An 18,049-nucleotide genomic window follows, 5' to 3' on the forward strand; every position below is an offset into this window, starting at 1 on the left:
TCTTTCTCAAGTTTACTTCTGGAAGGACATGCCAACCCTCCTCCAGCAGCACCTGAGGAAAGAACTTGGATTTCAATTCCCATTCAATGTTCCGAGGGTTAATGCAGCCAATGCTGGAGCCAAGCTTCAGTATTCCTTGTTTCCCCTTAAGGTTTCTGCCTTGCAAATACCGGCTGTGCATAGCAATGGACAGGCACAAGCCCTTTCGGCCATGTTTAAGGAATAACAGGCGTTCACAGGCATAGACACAAGAAAATGTATCGGGCTGAACTTTATTGCTCTGCTGAAAATAGCCCATCCCTTTGTGTGCACACACAACTATACTTGGAAGGGCAGTTGCAGTATGTTTAGTGCACTAACTATGCATTTATAGCAGGAGTTTGTTCTGGGAGGCAGCAGATACAGCAGAGCCGTTTGCGATAGCACAGCCCTCATTAGGCTGCTATTCCTCAAAACGAAGCAAAAAGAAGAGCTGACGCAGTAACCTGTATGAGGTAATGAGGGAGATCAGCTCATTCACTGCAGCGGCTTCTCCACAATTGTTCACACTTTCATTAAGAGCAATAGGTTTACCCAGACACTCATCTCTGATGGTTTACGGCACAAAAAGAGAGAAAATACACCCACAACCTCCAAGGTCTGGTGTCTCATAAAGCCACCGGTAACCAAGAGCGTCTTGCATAAACATTTCTATCTGTACACTCCAGCATCCTACCCGTAGGACTCATTTGTTTATCGTATCTTCTCTCTTCCTCACTGTTGATTTAAGAGTAAGTTATGCAGTTGTCAATTCAATCTATAATAGAAGGGAAATTCAGACTTAGCAAAACCATCCTGGGGATCTGCAGAAGAACCTGGTGCACGAGCAAACTGCAAAATAAACGTCATTAAGACAGCTGCCTGGTTACGGCAGCTGATTTTATGAAGGAATCAAAGTAATTTTTTGCATCTGCAATTCCAAAGCTTTCAAATGGCTGTTTTACCCAGATGAGGGAAGTGATAGGGGAGCAATCATGAAATCCTTTCCTCTCCAAAGGATAACTAAGAATCTGCATTGCCACTAAACTGGTCCAAAGCGTCCCCCACAAATTCTGTCTTAAGGTATCACCAATCATGATTTTGTTTTTACTTTTCTTTCTCACTGGTTTTGTAATGACTTATCTGGTAATGAGGAAAAAACATTTCAAAGCACTCTAACGGCCAAAGTGTTGCCTCTCAATCAGAGAGCATCCTCTGAACAGTTTACAGAAGATGGAGAAGGAGACGAGTAATTCAGAGAGCAGTAACTACCCACAAGCTTGGGAGAGCTCTATGAAAATGCCCGAGCACAGCATAGCTGCAAACTCTGCCACAGACAGGAAAAGTATTTTCTTGCTATTACAGTTTCTCCAGGCTACTTGACTATATCCATCCTAGGGCAAGAACCAGGTTTTCAGGGGATTACCAACTGCATCTGGGAAGTATAGGAAAAGCTGCAGTACTTGCCTCAGGTGGTTTTCTGCTCCACAAGTATGAAAACCGGCGAAAGTTGCATTCCAGCGATGCCACCGTGTTCTGAAATGCTTAGGAAGAAGAAGTATTTTCCCCCACACCTTCTTCCCAGATGGCTGGTTAGGAAGTCATTCTGCTTTTTACCATGTGCAGAACCACACCTTGCATATTTCTGTTGTGTTGAAATTTGTAACAACAAAACTGGGTGCTACTAATCACACAGCCTAATGACTTTAACCGAACTAACCTAACGTAATGCGCAGCTCATCTCTGCAAAACAGACCTTGAAACCTTTGTAGACTGGTCTGTAGAAGTATTCAGGCTGGCTTTGCGCCTGATGCTCGTTTCTCTGTCTCGTATTTGCATGGAGTTTACAAACCTTAAAATATAGGATAGCTGGCTTGGAAATCTCAACGGACACAAAACGACAGCATCAGCATGACTGGGTCTTTGCTTTGCATGCTTAGAAGGTTTTTTCAGGCTACGCAGTTTTATGTCTACCATGTGTGGACACAGGAAAACTGGCAGGCAAACAGTGAAGTCCCTATTGTCCAACCATACGCCCTGATGCTCCTTCACACATCCAGGACTCTTTGTTAACAAGTGTTCTTGTGACACATACATTCGTTTTTGTCAAAAACTGATGTGCACAGATGAAATAGGTGTAAGGGGAACACACCCAAAAAAATTTATCTTCCAAAATCCCAAGCTAACGGGATTTGCTCAGAGTCCACACCAATCCTTCGATAAAACAGCAAGGATAAGAAAAAAAGATTACATTCTGCACTCCTCATTTCCTACCTTGCAAACATGCGAAGATCTTCTGGATTTTGGGCAGCAGGGACATTAAGGATAGCTTCCCGCTCATGTTCCAACAAGCTTGCTAGGAGATTCTCTGTCATCCTTTTATTTAGGGGTGAGTCCCCACCAGGTATCAACTCAGCACTGGAATTATCCATGCTAGGGCTTGTCAGAGTCATGTCATCACTACTAGCTATCAGGGGAAGAGAGAAAGAGACACAGAATTTTTATATTCCTCAGCATAATGATGCAAAGATTATCAATTCAGGCTGTTTCTATGCAGTCTTTCCAAATAATCCCTTCAGATTTGTAGAGCAAAGAAAGTGGCTCTCGAAATGCTGCATGTATCTGCAGTCATATGACAACACAGCGATTTTCTCAATGGGAAAGTCAAATGTTTCAACAAAGTCATCAATTTATGTGGAAAATTGTACTTCTGGAGACCATAAACAGTCCATAAAAAACATCTGAAAAGAAAATTCCCAGCCAGCTCTGCTGGAATACCATGAAGTGGTAACATGAAAAGCCTAACAGCACAGAAGGTGGGAGCAAGCAGAAAGAAAGGCCAAGAAGCAATATCCTCTTGTGAGTGAGCCAGAATAAGCAGATCACAGACTTATCTGACTCACGTTCCAAGATTTCTGCCCTAATTCATGACTTCTGTAAAGCTGAAAGTTGTACAGAGAGTCTCTCCCGATATCCAACCTCAGTGGCGTTCTGAGAATGCTGCTCGTAACAGCACAGGCAGGAAAGTGTGGGGATTTCAGCATTATATCTGATTTATACTCTTGAAAAAATGCTTTCCTGGAATCACCCTGAAGAATGGCACTGAGGAGATGAAAGAAATCAGGAGACATAAACAGAAATCAACCATTTGTGAGAACAACAGCTAGCTCTGCATCTCCTTAGGTGGCTCTACAGCCCACAGAAACCACTGCTGTTTGAAACAAATTTTCTTCCTCTCCTGAAACCACAGTTCATGCGGTAACAGCGGTGCAGCCAGAGGAACATGGCGGTTACTTTTGCATACAGCAAGGAAGTAGGAAGTTACTTCGAAAAAACAGAAGTACCTCTGACAAAATAAAAATATTTTACATGACCAAGTGAGAACTTGGCAAATTACAAAGCACTACTTATTTTTAAAAACAGGAATTTAAGGTCTAATAGCCCTTAAGACTATCACCAATGCCCAACTCTAAATTTAAGAAGGGCTGGACATAATTAGCAAGTACTTCAGCAAAGATGAGTTGTCTTGTTACCAAGGCCTGATTACCCTAGGCACTGCTAAGGGAAGCTCTCTCTAGAAGTGGGCTGTAGTCTGAACAGCAGAGAAAAGCGTGCTCATACTTGGAGAGCCAAAGCTGAGAGCATTGGGGGTGCTTAAACTTCGGCCCCCAACTCTGGCAGTAAAGGGCATGTCTTCATCTTGGGCTCGGAAATCCTCCTCGTTTGGTGGCACCATCAGACAGACGTAAGTGTGAAGCTGAATAAGAAGCCGGTGTTGGAGCATCCATATCACCATTTGAATGAGCTGAGTCTGCAGAGTAAGAAATGAGGTATTACACACCTGTGAAATAAAATACAGGAGGAAAACAACGCACAAAGGTTAGGCTTTGTGACTAAGAAGTCACAGGGAGAAATGCTTTCCACCCCACACAACAGTTTTATCTCTTCTCCAATCATAAAAAGGTGACCAGGCACACGTGTTCATTACACCCAAAGCCTTTGTGGATGCTTAGGCTGTAATCAAACCTTGAACGATCAACATGTCTTCATGCAACATGTCTTCATGCAACACTGCCCAGCAGAGCCAGTGTCCTCAAATGAACCCGTAGCCCCAGCACCTGCTATGTTCTAGCAGAGCAGCTGAATGCCCTCACCACGTAATGCTTTAGCCATACAAATGTTGCCATACAACCCCATGGGGATCTGTTCAGTCCTCTTTTAACAAAACAAGTTTAGTAGGTTGCTAAAAAAAATGGGATAGTCTTCTTTCTGAGAGACCTGACGTGGGAAATGAGTCAACCAGATGCAGGCCCTGATGCCCATGGCCCAACAGTGTGAGTGAGCCCTGAGATTAGTTTGCTGGTTTCTAAACAAGGCCCACTAAAGTCACTAATCACTGAAGGGTTAATCCCAGAGTACTCAGATTGAAGGGTAGGTTCCCCTAGAAAGCTAGTGAGAGGGCAGGGTGATGGGGCAGAGCTGAAGCAACCAAGACAGGTGCCCAGAAGTAGGAGCCATTTGCCATCAGATGGGAAATTGCTGCAAAACCATGGGAGAGACTCCGGAGATCAGAGCCCTGCCAGGGCTCAGCGATGCAGAAATAGTGCTAGCAGCTGCAGAAACCTTGGCAAGAGACAGCAGCCGGCTGCTGCCAAGGAGTCCTGTCTCAATGCAAAGGGTTAATATCCCCCATTCGCTCGCCATTCCTCTGCAACAAAAGGACAGGCCAAGCTTATAAAGGCACCTAGGTTTCTAGGGTACAGACAGGCAAGAGTTTCAAAAGCTCCAAAAGATGACACTCCTATTAAACAAACATGCACAACAGCTCTGTGTTACAGCAGCTGAAGACCTGCACAGCGTCCCCAGAGCGATGCTGAAAGCAGTGGGCAGAGTGAGGGACAAGCGTTTGTAGGTTCTTGGCATGGCCTATTTTCAGGAGTTCTGGGGGAGCATTCAAAACGCATCATCGTGTCTGAATTTCTGCACAAAAAGCCTTTTCATATCACTGCAGGCAACCCTTCCCATAGCTAACGGCTCTGAAAACACTGATTCACTGACAAAAGCTGTTTGGGGATTTCATAGCAACCAGCACTGTTTTGGTGAGAGAAACACATGCAGAATGAGCTCAGCCTCTGAGAAGGAAGCTAGCTCTGCTGTATTAATCATCAGGATAACGGGCCAAATCTCAATAAAAGCCCCAAACTGAAGTTCATCAGCCCACATAATTTTCCTTTTTCCATAAATCTTCTAATTCTCAGTTCCTCCTCTGCTATCAAATCACAAAAGAAACATCTTCTGTTTGCAGACAGACCCACACCCTGTCTTTTCAGGGATTACCACTTTCGGGGGCCGAATGGATTTTAATCTTAAAACATATTATCTGGGATCGCCTTCAAACGTATCTTTTTCGGAAAAGCCGTAATTCATTTTACGTGTTTAATAGAAAATCTACAGAAGAGGAAGGTTGGCAAAAGATACCAAATGCATAGTGTTTTGCTAACATCTGAAATCAGCCTGGAAGAGAGAGGAGGCTTACTCCAATGATTATGTTGCTAAAAACCTTCCTTCCAGATGCAGGCCTGGATAGTACATTTTACTTAAATTTCCAACCTGTTGGCATGCAGTGATGTCTGATTAGCTAGTTTCACATTAACTGAAAGAGGTCTGCACATTTCACAGCACAAAATAACCCTGGAAAAATCCAAGGCAATTCAAGGAGACAGTAAGACAGGCTCTACCAGACCTGCAGAATCTGCCGGGTAGGGCCTGGCCTAGACCAACCTCCACTGGTCACTTTGGTGGTTTCATGAATTACAAAAATAGCCAGTTGCTTTTGTTAACAGCTCTGTGTGCGTGGAAAGTCTTATCCAACACTCTCTAATTGTGCATACGCACCTTCACCTCTACGCTCTTGTGCAAATATCTAGAAAGCCACCCTTGAGACAGCAGCTATGGCTCAGTGGAACAAGAAGCCAGGCAAAAGTGGTGTTACAGCTTTACAACTGTAACGTTGTACAACCATTGCCAAATGCCTTTGTGCCGTAAGTGAGAGAGCTGGAGATCGGCTGTGACTAACTTGAAAACTAGAGAAAACTGTTCTTCCTTATTGAAGTGAGCCTGAACAATCATCCCTAGATGAGAGAGAATGATGATCATTGACCGTTATCTATAATAAGCTAGACTTCAGCGGGAATTTGGTACCTCTTAAAATCTAATCCTAGAAAAAAGCCCAAGCGATGCAGTGTCCTGCGCCATGCCCGAAGTGGCGTGCTTTGTGCCGTCACTGCAAACGTGCCTCACACCACCACTTCCACTTTGTCCTGCCCACACATAAATACCCTTTTCCAGGTTTAAACCTATTTCTTACCAAAAGCAGCAAATGTTTTCACAGATAAGGTCTAGCAGAAGCTTTGCTAATGCATTCTGCTGCTTGTCTCTGGACACGAACGCTGAATTTACATCCATTCTCCACCTGCTCCTCTTGATGGAGCTTACAGACAGGTCTGCAGGAGAGAAGGCTTCCCTGCACCATCTGTGCTGCTCTGGCTGTCGGAAATGCTCTTCCTCCCTCAGAGATAGAGGGTTATCTTGGTGCTTGAAAAGCCAAAAAGGGCTGAGAGTAGCTTCCCAGGCAAGGGCATGTTTCAGTCCCAGGACTGCCTCCACTCACTCAGTCATCATCTGGCACCATAGGAAGCCATAGCCAGCTTTTTTTGGCTGAAACACCAGGACTGTGATGGAAATATAAAAGGAAACATTTTTTGTTGCTTAATTTAACTAACAATCAGCTCTAAATTTCATTCATATTCCTTTCATCCTTCCCATCTCTCCATGCTGCCTCTTTCCAGTCTGCTCTGAAGGGGGGTCCTGTCTGCCGCAGTATCTGGACCGCTCCCGCTGGCACGGATCAGCCCGTGGCCACCCCCTTTTTCTCCCCATCTCGCAGTGCAGCAGGCCCTGGGTGAAGTTAGAGCATGTTGTCATGCAAGGCGGCACGGAAGGCGTTGGTAACAATACATTGCTTTGTGCTTATTGACAAAAGCAGAGAAGACGTATTAGCTTCTGAAAACATGGGCACTATACGTCAGCCCATCTGGGCAGTTTGGGACAGTCAGAGGAAAGCTCAGCCCCAAGTCTTGGAGGGACAAGATCCAGCATTCATTATTCTCTTCCCTCTGGGAATCAAAGGGAGCATTTGTAAAACTCTTGAGTAACGCGTTAAATAAAACGCATTTCCTGCAAGGATTCTTTAAGGCTGTTTCATTCCCAGGCCTAAAAAGCTAAGGAAAATGCCAAGATAACTGGGACCAGCAACAGGTTCGGGAAAGGGAAGGGAAAACAGCGACCCAGAAGCACTGAATCCTAGCTTGTTTCTCACTACATGAGGATACACTCTTAGTTAAAACACAGCTTGTTTTGCCCACCGAAGTACACGAGCCCCCTTTCTCCAGTCTGGATTAACTAGTTATTTGACACACGCACTCTTCAAGGACTGACTTGAGAACAAGTGCTGTCTTGGCTCAGTAGGATAGCATCTTCAAAGTCGCTGAGGTAAATGGATGGTTGCTGAAATATATTACCTTTCTTTATCATTCAAACCACACTGTTTTATGAAAAACAGATCAGCTATTGAAACTTCTCCCTATTTTGCAGAAAACAGACTCTGAAGACCCCTATTAATGTAGGACAAAACATTTATTGTCTAATATTGCCATTTTAATCATTACGTAACAGCTCTGAATTCTCACTTTGCTAAGAGAGCTTAACCATTCCCTCCATTTGGGCCTACAAAGCTGTATTTAACTTGCGACACTGAAAAACCCTGATTTTATACCTAGTCCAACTGAATATAAATGCACCTTAATGCTACTTCCATATCTCTGCCAACAAAAGCTCCCGTGACTCTTAATGCCTTCCAGCTGCCCAGCAGAACGGTCTCATTTGCAGCGTGTCTCTCAGAAGACACAACTGCCTATTCAGTATTTGCATGCAGCTCTTCTCCCGCTCCCATCCCCTGACATATGCGCTCATTTTCCACCGAGCTGTTACACAAAGCACCGCACGTTTTCCGGATGCATAAAGCAGAGGCCTCATCTACCAGTGCCTTACTCCCAACAGGATGGCCAGACTTATTAAAACAAAAGTGAAAAATTAAACATATTTTGTTCAGTGGCAGCTGTCATACTTTCCCATCTGTTTTTTTCCACAGTTACCCTAGCCCCGTCAAGGGAGAATTAGATAACTACAATAATAACAACAATGTTCATTATGATAAAGAACTACTGTAGTGAAGAGGATGCAGGGAGGAAATGGGATGTCTAATTCACCCAGGTACACTCCTTCTACCTTACGGGTGGAAAGATCCCCCCTGCTAGTCCATGTTTGTTCCTCAAGGCAGGGTAGAGAGATGTTAGACCTTCTGAAACAGATGAACTAGCTGAGGCCATAATGCATGGAGGAGGGGAAGCCACAAGCATTATTCCTTTCTCGTGGTTTGCAAAGAAACTTAGTGCAGAGTAGCTGGGTGAAGAAACTTTGATATTGTACGAAGAAAGCCTTGCACTGAAAAGCACGTTAAAGCATTCCCATGCAGCAACTGCAGTTCTCCAGCATGTGCCTAGTACACACAGTGTCAATGAACGTGTGTTGAGCTAAAGGTTTTAGATCACCAAGTGTTTCTGTGCTTGGAGGTTATGAAGGACTGTGCACCACACTGAACACCACCAGAGCTCCACTCTGGTGTGCTCTGCAGTCACATCAAGGCTATGCCACACACGCGAGAGGAGAGCACAGGGACAGGAACCAACAGTCACGGGCAGCAGAAGGAAGGACAGCTTCTTTGGGGTCAGGGTAGAGGAGATGCAAACTGCTTTTTCCCCAGTAAAAACACTAAAAGGGAAGATGAGTTTCCCTATTGTATCAGCTCACAGGATCTCCTCACCCCATGGCCACACCCTGGTGAGATCCAGCACCAGCAGCATGAGCTAAACTGGTTGCTGTTCAGGACAGTCCCAGGCTGCATTGGATTGCTGCAAGTCTGGGTGACACTACACAGCACGGTAGAACTAGCAGACAACTCATCACTGTGAAAAGGGGAAAGTAGCTTCTGCTTTCCTCACTCACATCCCCAGCTGCAGAAGTGCCTCCCTCGTTCTGCACCAGCCCTGGAGCTTGCTGGATCTCCCCCTGAGCGAATTCCACCTGCTAACCTGGCAGAAGACTAGTGTGGCTGAAACAAGTTAAGTGAATAGACTCAAGCTGGACAGGAGCCAGCGCTCTAGCATAAAGGGAAGAGGGAAAGGAGGAAGGCATGTGTGCACACACCTGAGAGTGGAAAGGAAAAACAGGGCCTCCTTCTCTCAGCAGCACCGAGATATCGTTAGATCAGCTGAGCTGTAGGCGTAGGCGCATCCTCACGCTGCTGCAACATTGCTATCCAAGCAAGGCAGGTTAAACACAGAAAAAGGGAAGCTAGCATAGAGATCACTACACGAATACCAAAAACTTTGCAAATTATAAGCACAAGACCACTGATAGATATACAGCAACCAGAGAGTTCAACTGCAATATACTGCTTGTCATCGCAGGCAAGAAACGAGATCAAGAAGACGGGCTCAAGAAAAATTCCTGCCTCTAGCATAGGGTACGCTGAGAGCACCAGCAGTCCTGGCAGACACCACTCACTGGACATCTCCTACCTACTTGACAGAGACCAAAAGCAGAATGTAGACGTGCACTCCATCTTTCAAGGCAGTCTTGTCCTTGTCCTTGCTCAGGGTATTGCAGGTTGTTTGTATCTCCTACCAGCCAAAAACTACCACAGCACCCCAAGTATAAAAATGCCAGTGTCACATTTTTTTCATCTACCCAAAGGAATGGAGCAACTCCACCCATATAACAGTAAGCAAACAAAAATAACCTTGTCCTCTTTCAAATCAAGCAGTACGACTGTATAAAAAGAGGAGGAAGGGCTCTTTAACAGCTTTCCTATTTTGTATCGTGGACTTTATTAATGCCTTCCGTATTCTCTGCCCATCCAGAAGCACATGCCAAAAGGCAGGAGCCAATCCCATGCTTAAGACAAGAATCAAATGGGATGGATGCCATGAGACTGTAACAGCTTCTGCAGAAAATACAGCCCTTCCCACAGTACTGACCTTCCAGCACAGATGACCTTCAGAAATACAGAGACAGTACAGTCACCATGATGAAAAGCACAAGATAACAGGCTACTAGTGAAAATCTTCAAAGTTAAAAAAAACCAGCATCCCCTCCTCCTATGTACACAAAGAACAAAATTACAGTGAAAGGTCCAAACTTTGTTAATTTTTTTCAAAGGCAAAGCAGATACAATTTGACAATATTTACAGTTCAGAGTACAGCATCTTTTATCGCTGCACAGCAGAACAAAAACCCACCCACATTTCATCAGATTAATTGCTCTATCGACTAGATCTCTGTTAATTACAATTGGAGCCTGACCACCTCAGGATAGGGATTGGATTCATCTCTCTTAAAAGGCTAGTTCCTAACAAAACAATACAGAGAGTTCTACATAGGTAAATCAAAGTAGAAGAAAATGCTTTTCCTACATTAATGTACTGATATGAAAACTTCTAAAAACTCTCTCTAGTCTAAACTCCACCAAGAACTGTCACGCTTAGCTTTATCAAAAAGCAGCTCGCCATGACTCACAACAGCCCACCAGAGTGGTTCGCTTCATCTTCACGCACATGTCTTGCCAATGTGGCCCCGAGTCTTCTGCAACCACAGTTCTCACCTCCCCTTTTGAGACTGCAGAAGGCACTTCCGTAGCTTTTCACAGCATCATCCTTCATTCTTCCACACACGCTGAAAGGATGATGAAAACAAGCCATGCTGTTGACCCCTTTAGGGCCCCACCACGGGCAGGTGAGCATCAGAGAGGAGATGCACACTCCAGAAGAGCCATTTTAGCACTCCAACAGCTCTGGCAAACATTGATCGCTCACTGTTGTATCAAGGCATAACTGCAGCAGTAAGTGGCAGACTTTATTTGTGTATTTTAAAGAAAAGTAGGATGTCTGAGAACAACCAGAAGTATCAAAGGAGAAGTATTAAGGCAAGTAATTAATTTTAAAAGGAGTACTGAGAATAAGAATGCCTCCTGAAGCTACTGCTGCTAGAATAAAATTAATGCTATTAATCCAGCTTCAATTTTCAGGACACGGATTTGTCTGTAACTACAACAAAGTACTGACAAAACAGTAGTCACGGCTCTTCTCCTGCCTCCCAAGATGACAGCTGACCAGTACATACTATTGGGATTGGACGCTACATTATTAGTTATCTTTATCTCTGATCATAATCTCTGCCAACCTGTAATTACAACAAATTCTTCTCTCACAGTTGTGCCTGTGTGCGCAACTGATGTTAATCTTCCAGATACTTGAACAGTGGCTAAATTCATATATAGCCAGCAAGTCATCAAAGTATGAAGGCTAGCAAACAAAACTACAAGAAATCAGCTAAAGAAATCTGCCTATGCTCCCTTTGCCACAATGAGCTGTGTTCAGAGGTCCAAGCTTCTTCATCTGGGAATATAAGCGTCAGCCAGGACACCTCACATTATTGAGCTCTTTCTTGCATTTCACCAGTTCCCAGAAATGCCGCAAGCCATGATCTATGTGTAAGCAAAACAACGGCACACAAATACAAAATCCGTATATTATTATACCAAATCTGAACATTAAAATGCTAATACTGTAACACATGGACTCCTGTTGACCTCATGCTGAGTCTACTTCCTGTAACAGCCTTTAAACAATTCCAGTTTCATATCAAAAGCTAAGTGAATAGACAGTTTGCTTTTATAACCAGATTGTGAACTTAAAGCAGATGGAATATAATAAAATTAAATGTGATTATGAGGAATCCACAGACTTGCATTCAGCCCTACTAATTTATGACAGTTTTCAGCAGACCAAATGGAGTTTCAGTTTTCCCTACTATATCGCTCAAGGAAAAGAAACATTCTGATTTTTCTTTTAGGATTGTGCTTTGCTAGCACAGAGCATCCACAGAGCTTCGTCTTGAACATCCCCACAGCTTTTTGGTGTGTGGATGTGAAACAACAAATCATACGGTTGGAAACACCGTAATTGGCAACTTCTAAACCTGCAATAGCAGGTTCCTGACTAGGTACTCCAAAAGCAACACCATTCCTTGTTCTCATTAGCAGGAGAACGAGGAGCTCTTGTACACTCCCCATCTCACCTCCTGAACAGGCGGCGCGAGCGGATTCTTGAACTCCGAGAGCGACACTGGGAGGGAGAACTTGGAAAGCATCGACGGCAGGTTGTGGCCCCGGAACTGACAAGAAAACGCATCTGCTAATGGAGAATAACTACAGAAAAGAGGTGAAGGCAGAAATCAGTTTTATATTGCTGGTCAGTGTAACATTTATCCATTTAAGCATTACAGAAGTGCCAATTCCCAAATGGAACATTCTCTGTGATCTAGAAAAACAGTAAGGATAGTTTATGGCACGTTGCATCCTGCAAAAGCAAGAAGCATATGCACTTTCATCTTGGCGTTACATTCAGCTCCCGTTCATTATTCAAGGTGTGGAGGGAATCCAGAGGAGAAAAATAAAAATGATAACTCTACACCTGCGCACTCTCTGATCAAAGGAACAGGGATTGGCCAGTCAAGAGAAGACAGGGATGGGCAGGATATACACACAATCTTTGAATATGCAAAATGCAGCTGCAGATGTGACTGTTCTCCCTGCCTATGCTGACAGAACAAGCAATATGACTGATCAGAAGTAAGGGAGAGTCAAGTTAAATATTAGGAAAACTGTCTGTCTTAGGATTTCCATCTACAAAGGTCTTCAAGAACAGCACAGCCATATATGACACAGGCACAGTTGTTCCTGAATGACCTCAAGGTCCCTTCCAGCCCTATTTTTATACTTCCATCACAGAAGTTTTGATTTAAAACTATTTTCCTATAACGGAGTTCCAACACAGACTCTAAAAACGTCTCAAAATCCAACACAGAAAGGGTTGCCAATCTTCAGCAGAGCAAAAATACCCACCACTGCCTCCACATCTTCCTTGCATTGCCGCTGCCTGCTCTCAAAATGGCCGCACTGCCTTCTGTCTGCGAGAAGGCATATCAGAATAAAACGCCATCACATGAAACAATACAATAGTGATAGCAACACTACCCTGATTTGCTACTTTTTATTCATTTCAGGTGGTGCTGTGTACCAGCTACACAAATAGTCCTACAAAACACTCATTTATTTAACTTAATCATAAAGTATTTTGTTTTGTAAATGTTTCCCGTATTGCTTCAGGTTCATACAGCCTTTCCGATATGGACATTCAGTGAGCAAGCATACTAAAAATACTAAAAGTAGCTTCACAGGGTAAATATTGCTTCCAAGGCCCACATCACTGCAGAAGCGTATTGATCTACTATGATGCTCCTCCCTATCGCACACAAACTCCTATATAGCTTTGCAAGTTCAGGCACATGTAATGGTTTGTGTTCTGTACAGCCTCAACAAATTCATACGTGAAGAAAGATCCTACCCTGTATCCAGTAAGACAGGGAAGGAAAGCACATCAGCACTTCTCACCAATTTCTTGCTACAGTCCCTCATTTTCCATCTACTTACAGACAGACACTGGCGTTTGGAGAAAGCATGTAGACATTGTTTTCACACAGCGGATAAATAATAATTGCCTTTCCCCAGTAAACGAGATGTGCAGCAAGCTGGAAAACCTGCATTGAGAAAACAGCGAAAAATTAGGGGAGCAAAAAAGCAAAACTCAAACTCTCAGCAAGAGTTCCATACAATGACAGAAAAGTCATGTTTGAGCTGAAATGAAAGAAAGTTCCATTCTTTCACCCTGCCTTCAGAATAAATTCAGAGCTTAATATAACATGTGGCACATCAAAATGCATTTGAGAAGGTTATGAATTTCCAGAGGTTCGCTTCACATTTCTAAGCAACTTAGTATTTCCTGCCTTAACAGAATTTCTTCAAATTGTATCAATAGAAGTTCAGCTACTTTTCATGCCCCAAAAACCTATTTTTGTTTATGCACAAAATGCATTAAGTGTTATACATGAAAAATAAAAGAATCAGCCTCTACTATGTCACAAGCATAAAGGAAACCAACACTGCCTTTTTAATGCACTGAGATATTTCAGTAATGAGTTACACAAATTATTTTAATGTGTTAAACAAGTCGGTGGTTGTTAATGGCTGTGGAAGAGCCACATAAATAGCATCTATGAGACATAAAATCCAGCCTGTATCATTAGATGCATTTAACTTTGCTTTTTTGTGGAGAACAAAACTACAGAAGCAGTAGGGAATTTCCAGAGTTCATCCCATAGCTATATAACGCCACGTAACACCACAGACCACTGTAAGCAGACCTGGAAATTTTATTACAAAACCGGACCTTTCCCTTCAAATAACAGAAGGTGCAGACCTACGATCAGGAGCATCTGAGATGAGAAGCCATGTTGTTCTCCCCTGTCACACAGAGCACAGATCGCGTCCCGGGGTCTGAATCGACCATTAGAAGCATGGAGTGGCTCTCCCCTCTCCCATCTCATCTAATATAATCATCAGGCCCGACAAGCAAAGGGCCACAATGACTGCAGTCATCCGCAGTCTCTCGGTGGCCTCGTGTCTCACATGACTGCCAGTCTCATTCCCTCCACTGGCACAAACTTCCCTTTTCAAGGGCTCGTCACATCACCTCGAGCAATTCACATTGGAAATCTGGTTGTCAATACTGGAAAGGCATTCAGAAAGAGCTGCTGGCTTGGAGAGACTGGTTCAATTTTTGCCCAAGCCTATAGAGCTTCTTCCTGGGACTCTGCAGAATCCGTGCACTAATGTACTAAGGGAAATCGATAGGTAGGTTTGCACAGGCCTTCAGAGCTCTTTAGTAGAAAAGATCTTGGCAGATCCAGAGAAAGCGGCAGTATTTGGGCATTGCAGCTGTAAGCTTTCACTTGCATTTTGGATGCCTCCCTTTGCACAAAGACATCAACGTGGCAAAACCAAGACAGACCACGGTGGCATAAGTCAAGAGTACTGTTTGTTCTGGTTTTAACTACCTAATGGGAAGGCACAGGGAAGACAGAGCCATGCTTCTCGGACAGGCACGGGGATGGGACGAGAGGCAACGCACACAAGGTGGAAGATGGGAAATTCCCATTAGATATGAAGAAAGTTTTTCACTGATGCTGGTCAAATGCTGGACCAGGGCACATAGAGGCTGTGGGATCTCCATCCCTGGAGGTATTCAGAGTTTGAATGGACAAGTTCCTGAGCAGCCTGCTTTAACGGACTTGCTCTGAGCAGTGGTGTGGACTAGAGACCCCCAGGTGCCCCTGCTACCCCACCGCAATCTGTGATTCAGATGTGGCTGCAGGACTGTCAAGCACCATTGCTGCACCACTGCTCTTCGTCTCTCCAACCTTTCCCCGCGCTCTAAGGCTCACGCCTTCTCTGTGCACTCTGCTCACAGCGAGAGAACTGACATGCTCATGTACCACAGAAACCCACTGCCACACAGAAAGAAAACGTCTCGTGAATTAAAAGAATTTCAGCCGCCGCTGACGGTTCCCTGTACCTGCAGCAATGCCAAGTCAGCATCTTGAGCCAGTTGCTGCAAATTCTTCACAGCAGAGGTAGTTTTAATTACTCTCACCAGGGCAGGAGAGCAGTCCAATGGGAGCTCATTAAGCAATGACTTCTCATCATTTAAAAGTAATAAGGCATGGTAAGGCCTGCAGAAAAAAAGGAATACATTTGCACAGTAAATAGCAACTTTTCCTGAAGGCTTAGTTATTCCCAGACCATAATACCTGGGGTCAATCTACTGGTAAAAAAGAACTTCTAATATCATCCTTTTCCTGTAAGTGGGTTCCGAATAAGCTTATTTTTATGCCACAAGATAAGACGCTCCCCATAAAAAGGGGATAGAGGGTTATATGGTAAGTGGATGCCCCAGTGACTAGAAAAAAATGACTGTGCTTTGCTGGCATACAATTAAGCCTGGAGAACTAGTCTGAAAACTGCTCATCTGCATTACCGAAATACAGAATGGAGTAGAAAAAAAATGAAGAAAGCAAGAATTAGTTACTTTTGCAGGTAAAAAGCTGTAAACATGGAGAGCAGGAAATAAGATATCATGGGGCCTGAGCTCTCTTTCTTCTAAAAGCAAAATTAATTCTGGGTCAGCAGATTAAAATGAACATGCAATTCCTCTGACTGGAAACTGTATCACCTCAATACAACCACCTAATGTCACCGTAAAGGCTGGGGCTTCACATCGCCACGTATCCAGCAGCATCATGGTACCTCGGCATCAGCTTCAGGGAGTCCTGTCTCAGCCCATGCCCCCCCCACCACTACAGCTCAGCGTCACATCACCCCCCAGCTGTTCCAGCACAGACATTTGTGGCACCACACTTGGAACTGGAGGAAGGACCGGCCACACTCTGAAGGACAGAGCTTGCTCTTACCTGATAGATTTCAGGCTTCTCTCAATTGCTTCAGGGGGTATAAAGTTTGTGGCAACATAATGGATTTTATGAGGCAGGCAGAAACTCACTTCCAGCCAGTTGTTGATATGTAAACGGACCACCCCTGTCGTGCAGAGACTAAAATAGGAAGAAAATAAATACATACAGCATTTACCACGTATAACAAATGAAAATAGTGGTCCAGACTCACCCCTGCACAGGAATTACATCAGGAAAAGAAAAGACTGAATGTATCCTGTCTATCCCCAGGCTGGCTGAGGACCAGCTGATTCCTAGCTGCAAGGGCTTCCTTAACTTGTACTTACAGAGCATTAGCCCCTATGAGGCTTTGGGGGGATTTGAAAGACTTCACCCCACTGATCTTCTGCTCCCTCTTCTCTTAACATTGCAGCAGTATCTCAAGTTAAAGGAGTTTCCTGAAGATCTACTGCAGGGCACTGGAAAATTCCCTAGACCAGAGCTGCAAAGGGCAAAGATGAATTGGGCACAATGTTTTCACCTCCAATTTCCATCTTCCTCTCCAAGGAAAAAGAAAAGGAGATGTCTGTACTGGGCAAGGGGTGTGGCAAGCAGCACCCTTCCACAATAACGGACTCTTCCAGTTCTGCTTAGCTTGTTTGTTTCCTACTAACCTGCTCCTGCTTGTCACATGAAATCACAAACGTGCTCATTAAATGGTTTCTTCATTCTAGGAAACTGCAGGGACTAAGCTAAGCCTTTAAGCTGACTTCAGACAACAGGACTGGAGTGGAAATGATGGACATCTCAGGAATGGCAATAAAGTCTGACCTGGTGTTCAGCCTGAAAGCAACTATAAGCCTCTTTTACTGAAAAAGAACAACCAGAAAGCTGGGAGATTAGAGCAATGAACGTCATACAGGTAGTTTACAGAAGTCTGTAAATCTAGACAACAGATGAAATATACCCAAGTAGGTAACTATATTTACTTAAAAACGGGTAGAGATACCATAAGGGTAACATACCATAAGGAGCTAAGCTAGCACCACCTTGCAAACCTCCACAACGCTGCCCAGCCCGCAGGCAGGAAACGCTGGCCCGGGAACAGCTCTGCTAGAGGCAGTGGGACCCAGCAGGGAGGAAGAGGCAAAGCCCACCACATCTTTTCATCTTTGAGTTAGGAACACATATAACTTGCAAATCAATCTTAAGCAACAGCTAATCTTGTCTACACTGGAAAGCTGAATTTCTCAGTATGTCCTTTGATTTTAAACTTTGTTCCAAAAGAAGTATTTTTGGCCTAAAATAAAATTTCAAAGTTTGCACTCTGAAAATTCCACTCTAAATTTTAAATTCAAGTGTGTTGAGACTCACAATATGACTTTTGTGTCGATAACACCCAGAAATTTCCCCTCTACACAAAACAGATTTAAAAACATGCCAGGAACAGGCCGGGAACAAATACATGTCTTGGAAACTCTTTATGTGGTGATTTAAACATTTATAC

The 18,049-nt window shown here is 43.9% G+C and overlaps 1 protein-coding gene across 7 annotated transcripts in view; it reads right to left on the reverse strand.

The window, feature by feature from the left end:
- NPRL3 (NPR3 like, GATOR1 complex subunit) overlaps positions 1–18,049 on the reverse strand; it is a 46,092-nt gene that overhangs the window by 3,839 nt on the left and 24,204 nt on the right. For 6 of the 7 annotated variants that reach the window (XM_076351192.1, XM_076351191.1, XM_076351194.1 and 3 more), the window contains 6 exons: positions 16,564–16,701; positions 15,669–15,825; positions 13,688–13,794; positions 12,274–12,403; positions 3,640–3,829; positions 2,293–2,485 (listed from right to left, as the gene is read on the reverse strand). In XM_076351192.1, coding sequence (XP_076207307.1) covers positions 2,293–2,485; positions 3,640–3,829; positions 12,274–12,403; positions 13,688–13,794; positions 15,669–15,825; positions 16,564–16,701 — 915 coding nt within the window. Of the gene's footprint in view, positions 1–2,292; positions 2,486–2,921; positions 3,121–3,639; positions 3,830–12,273; positions 12,404–13,687; positions 13,795–15,668; positions 15,826–16,563; positions 16,702–18,049 lie in introns of those variants that run through there. The other variant, XR_012996430.1, reaches the window with a different exon arrangement.

The sequence above is a fragment of the Aptenodytes patagonicus genome, chromosome 13 (assembly GCF_965638725.1).
Source record: "Aptenodytes patagonicus chromosome 13, bAptPat1.pri.cur, whole genome shotgun sequence".
NCBI lineage: Eukaryota > Metazoa > Chordata > Aves > Sphenisciformes > Spheniscidae > Aptenodytes > Aptenodytes patagonicus.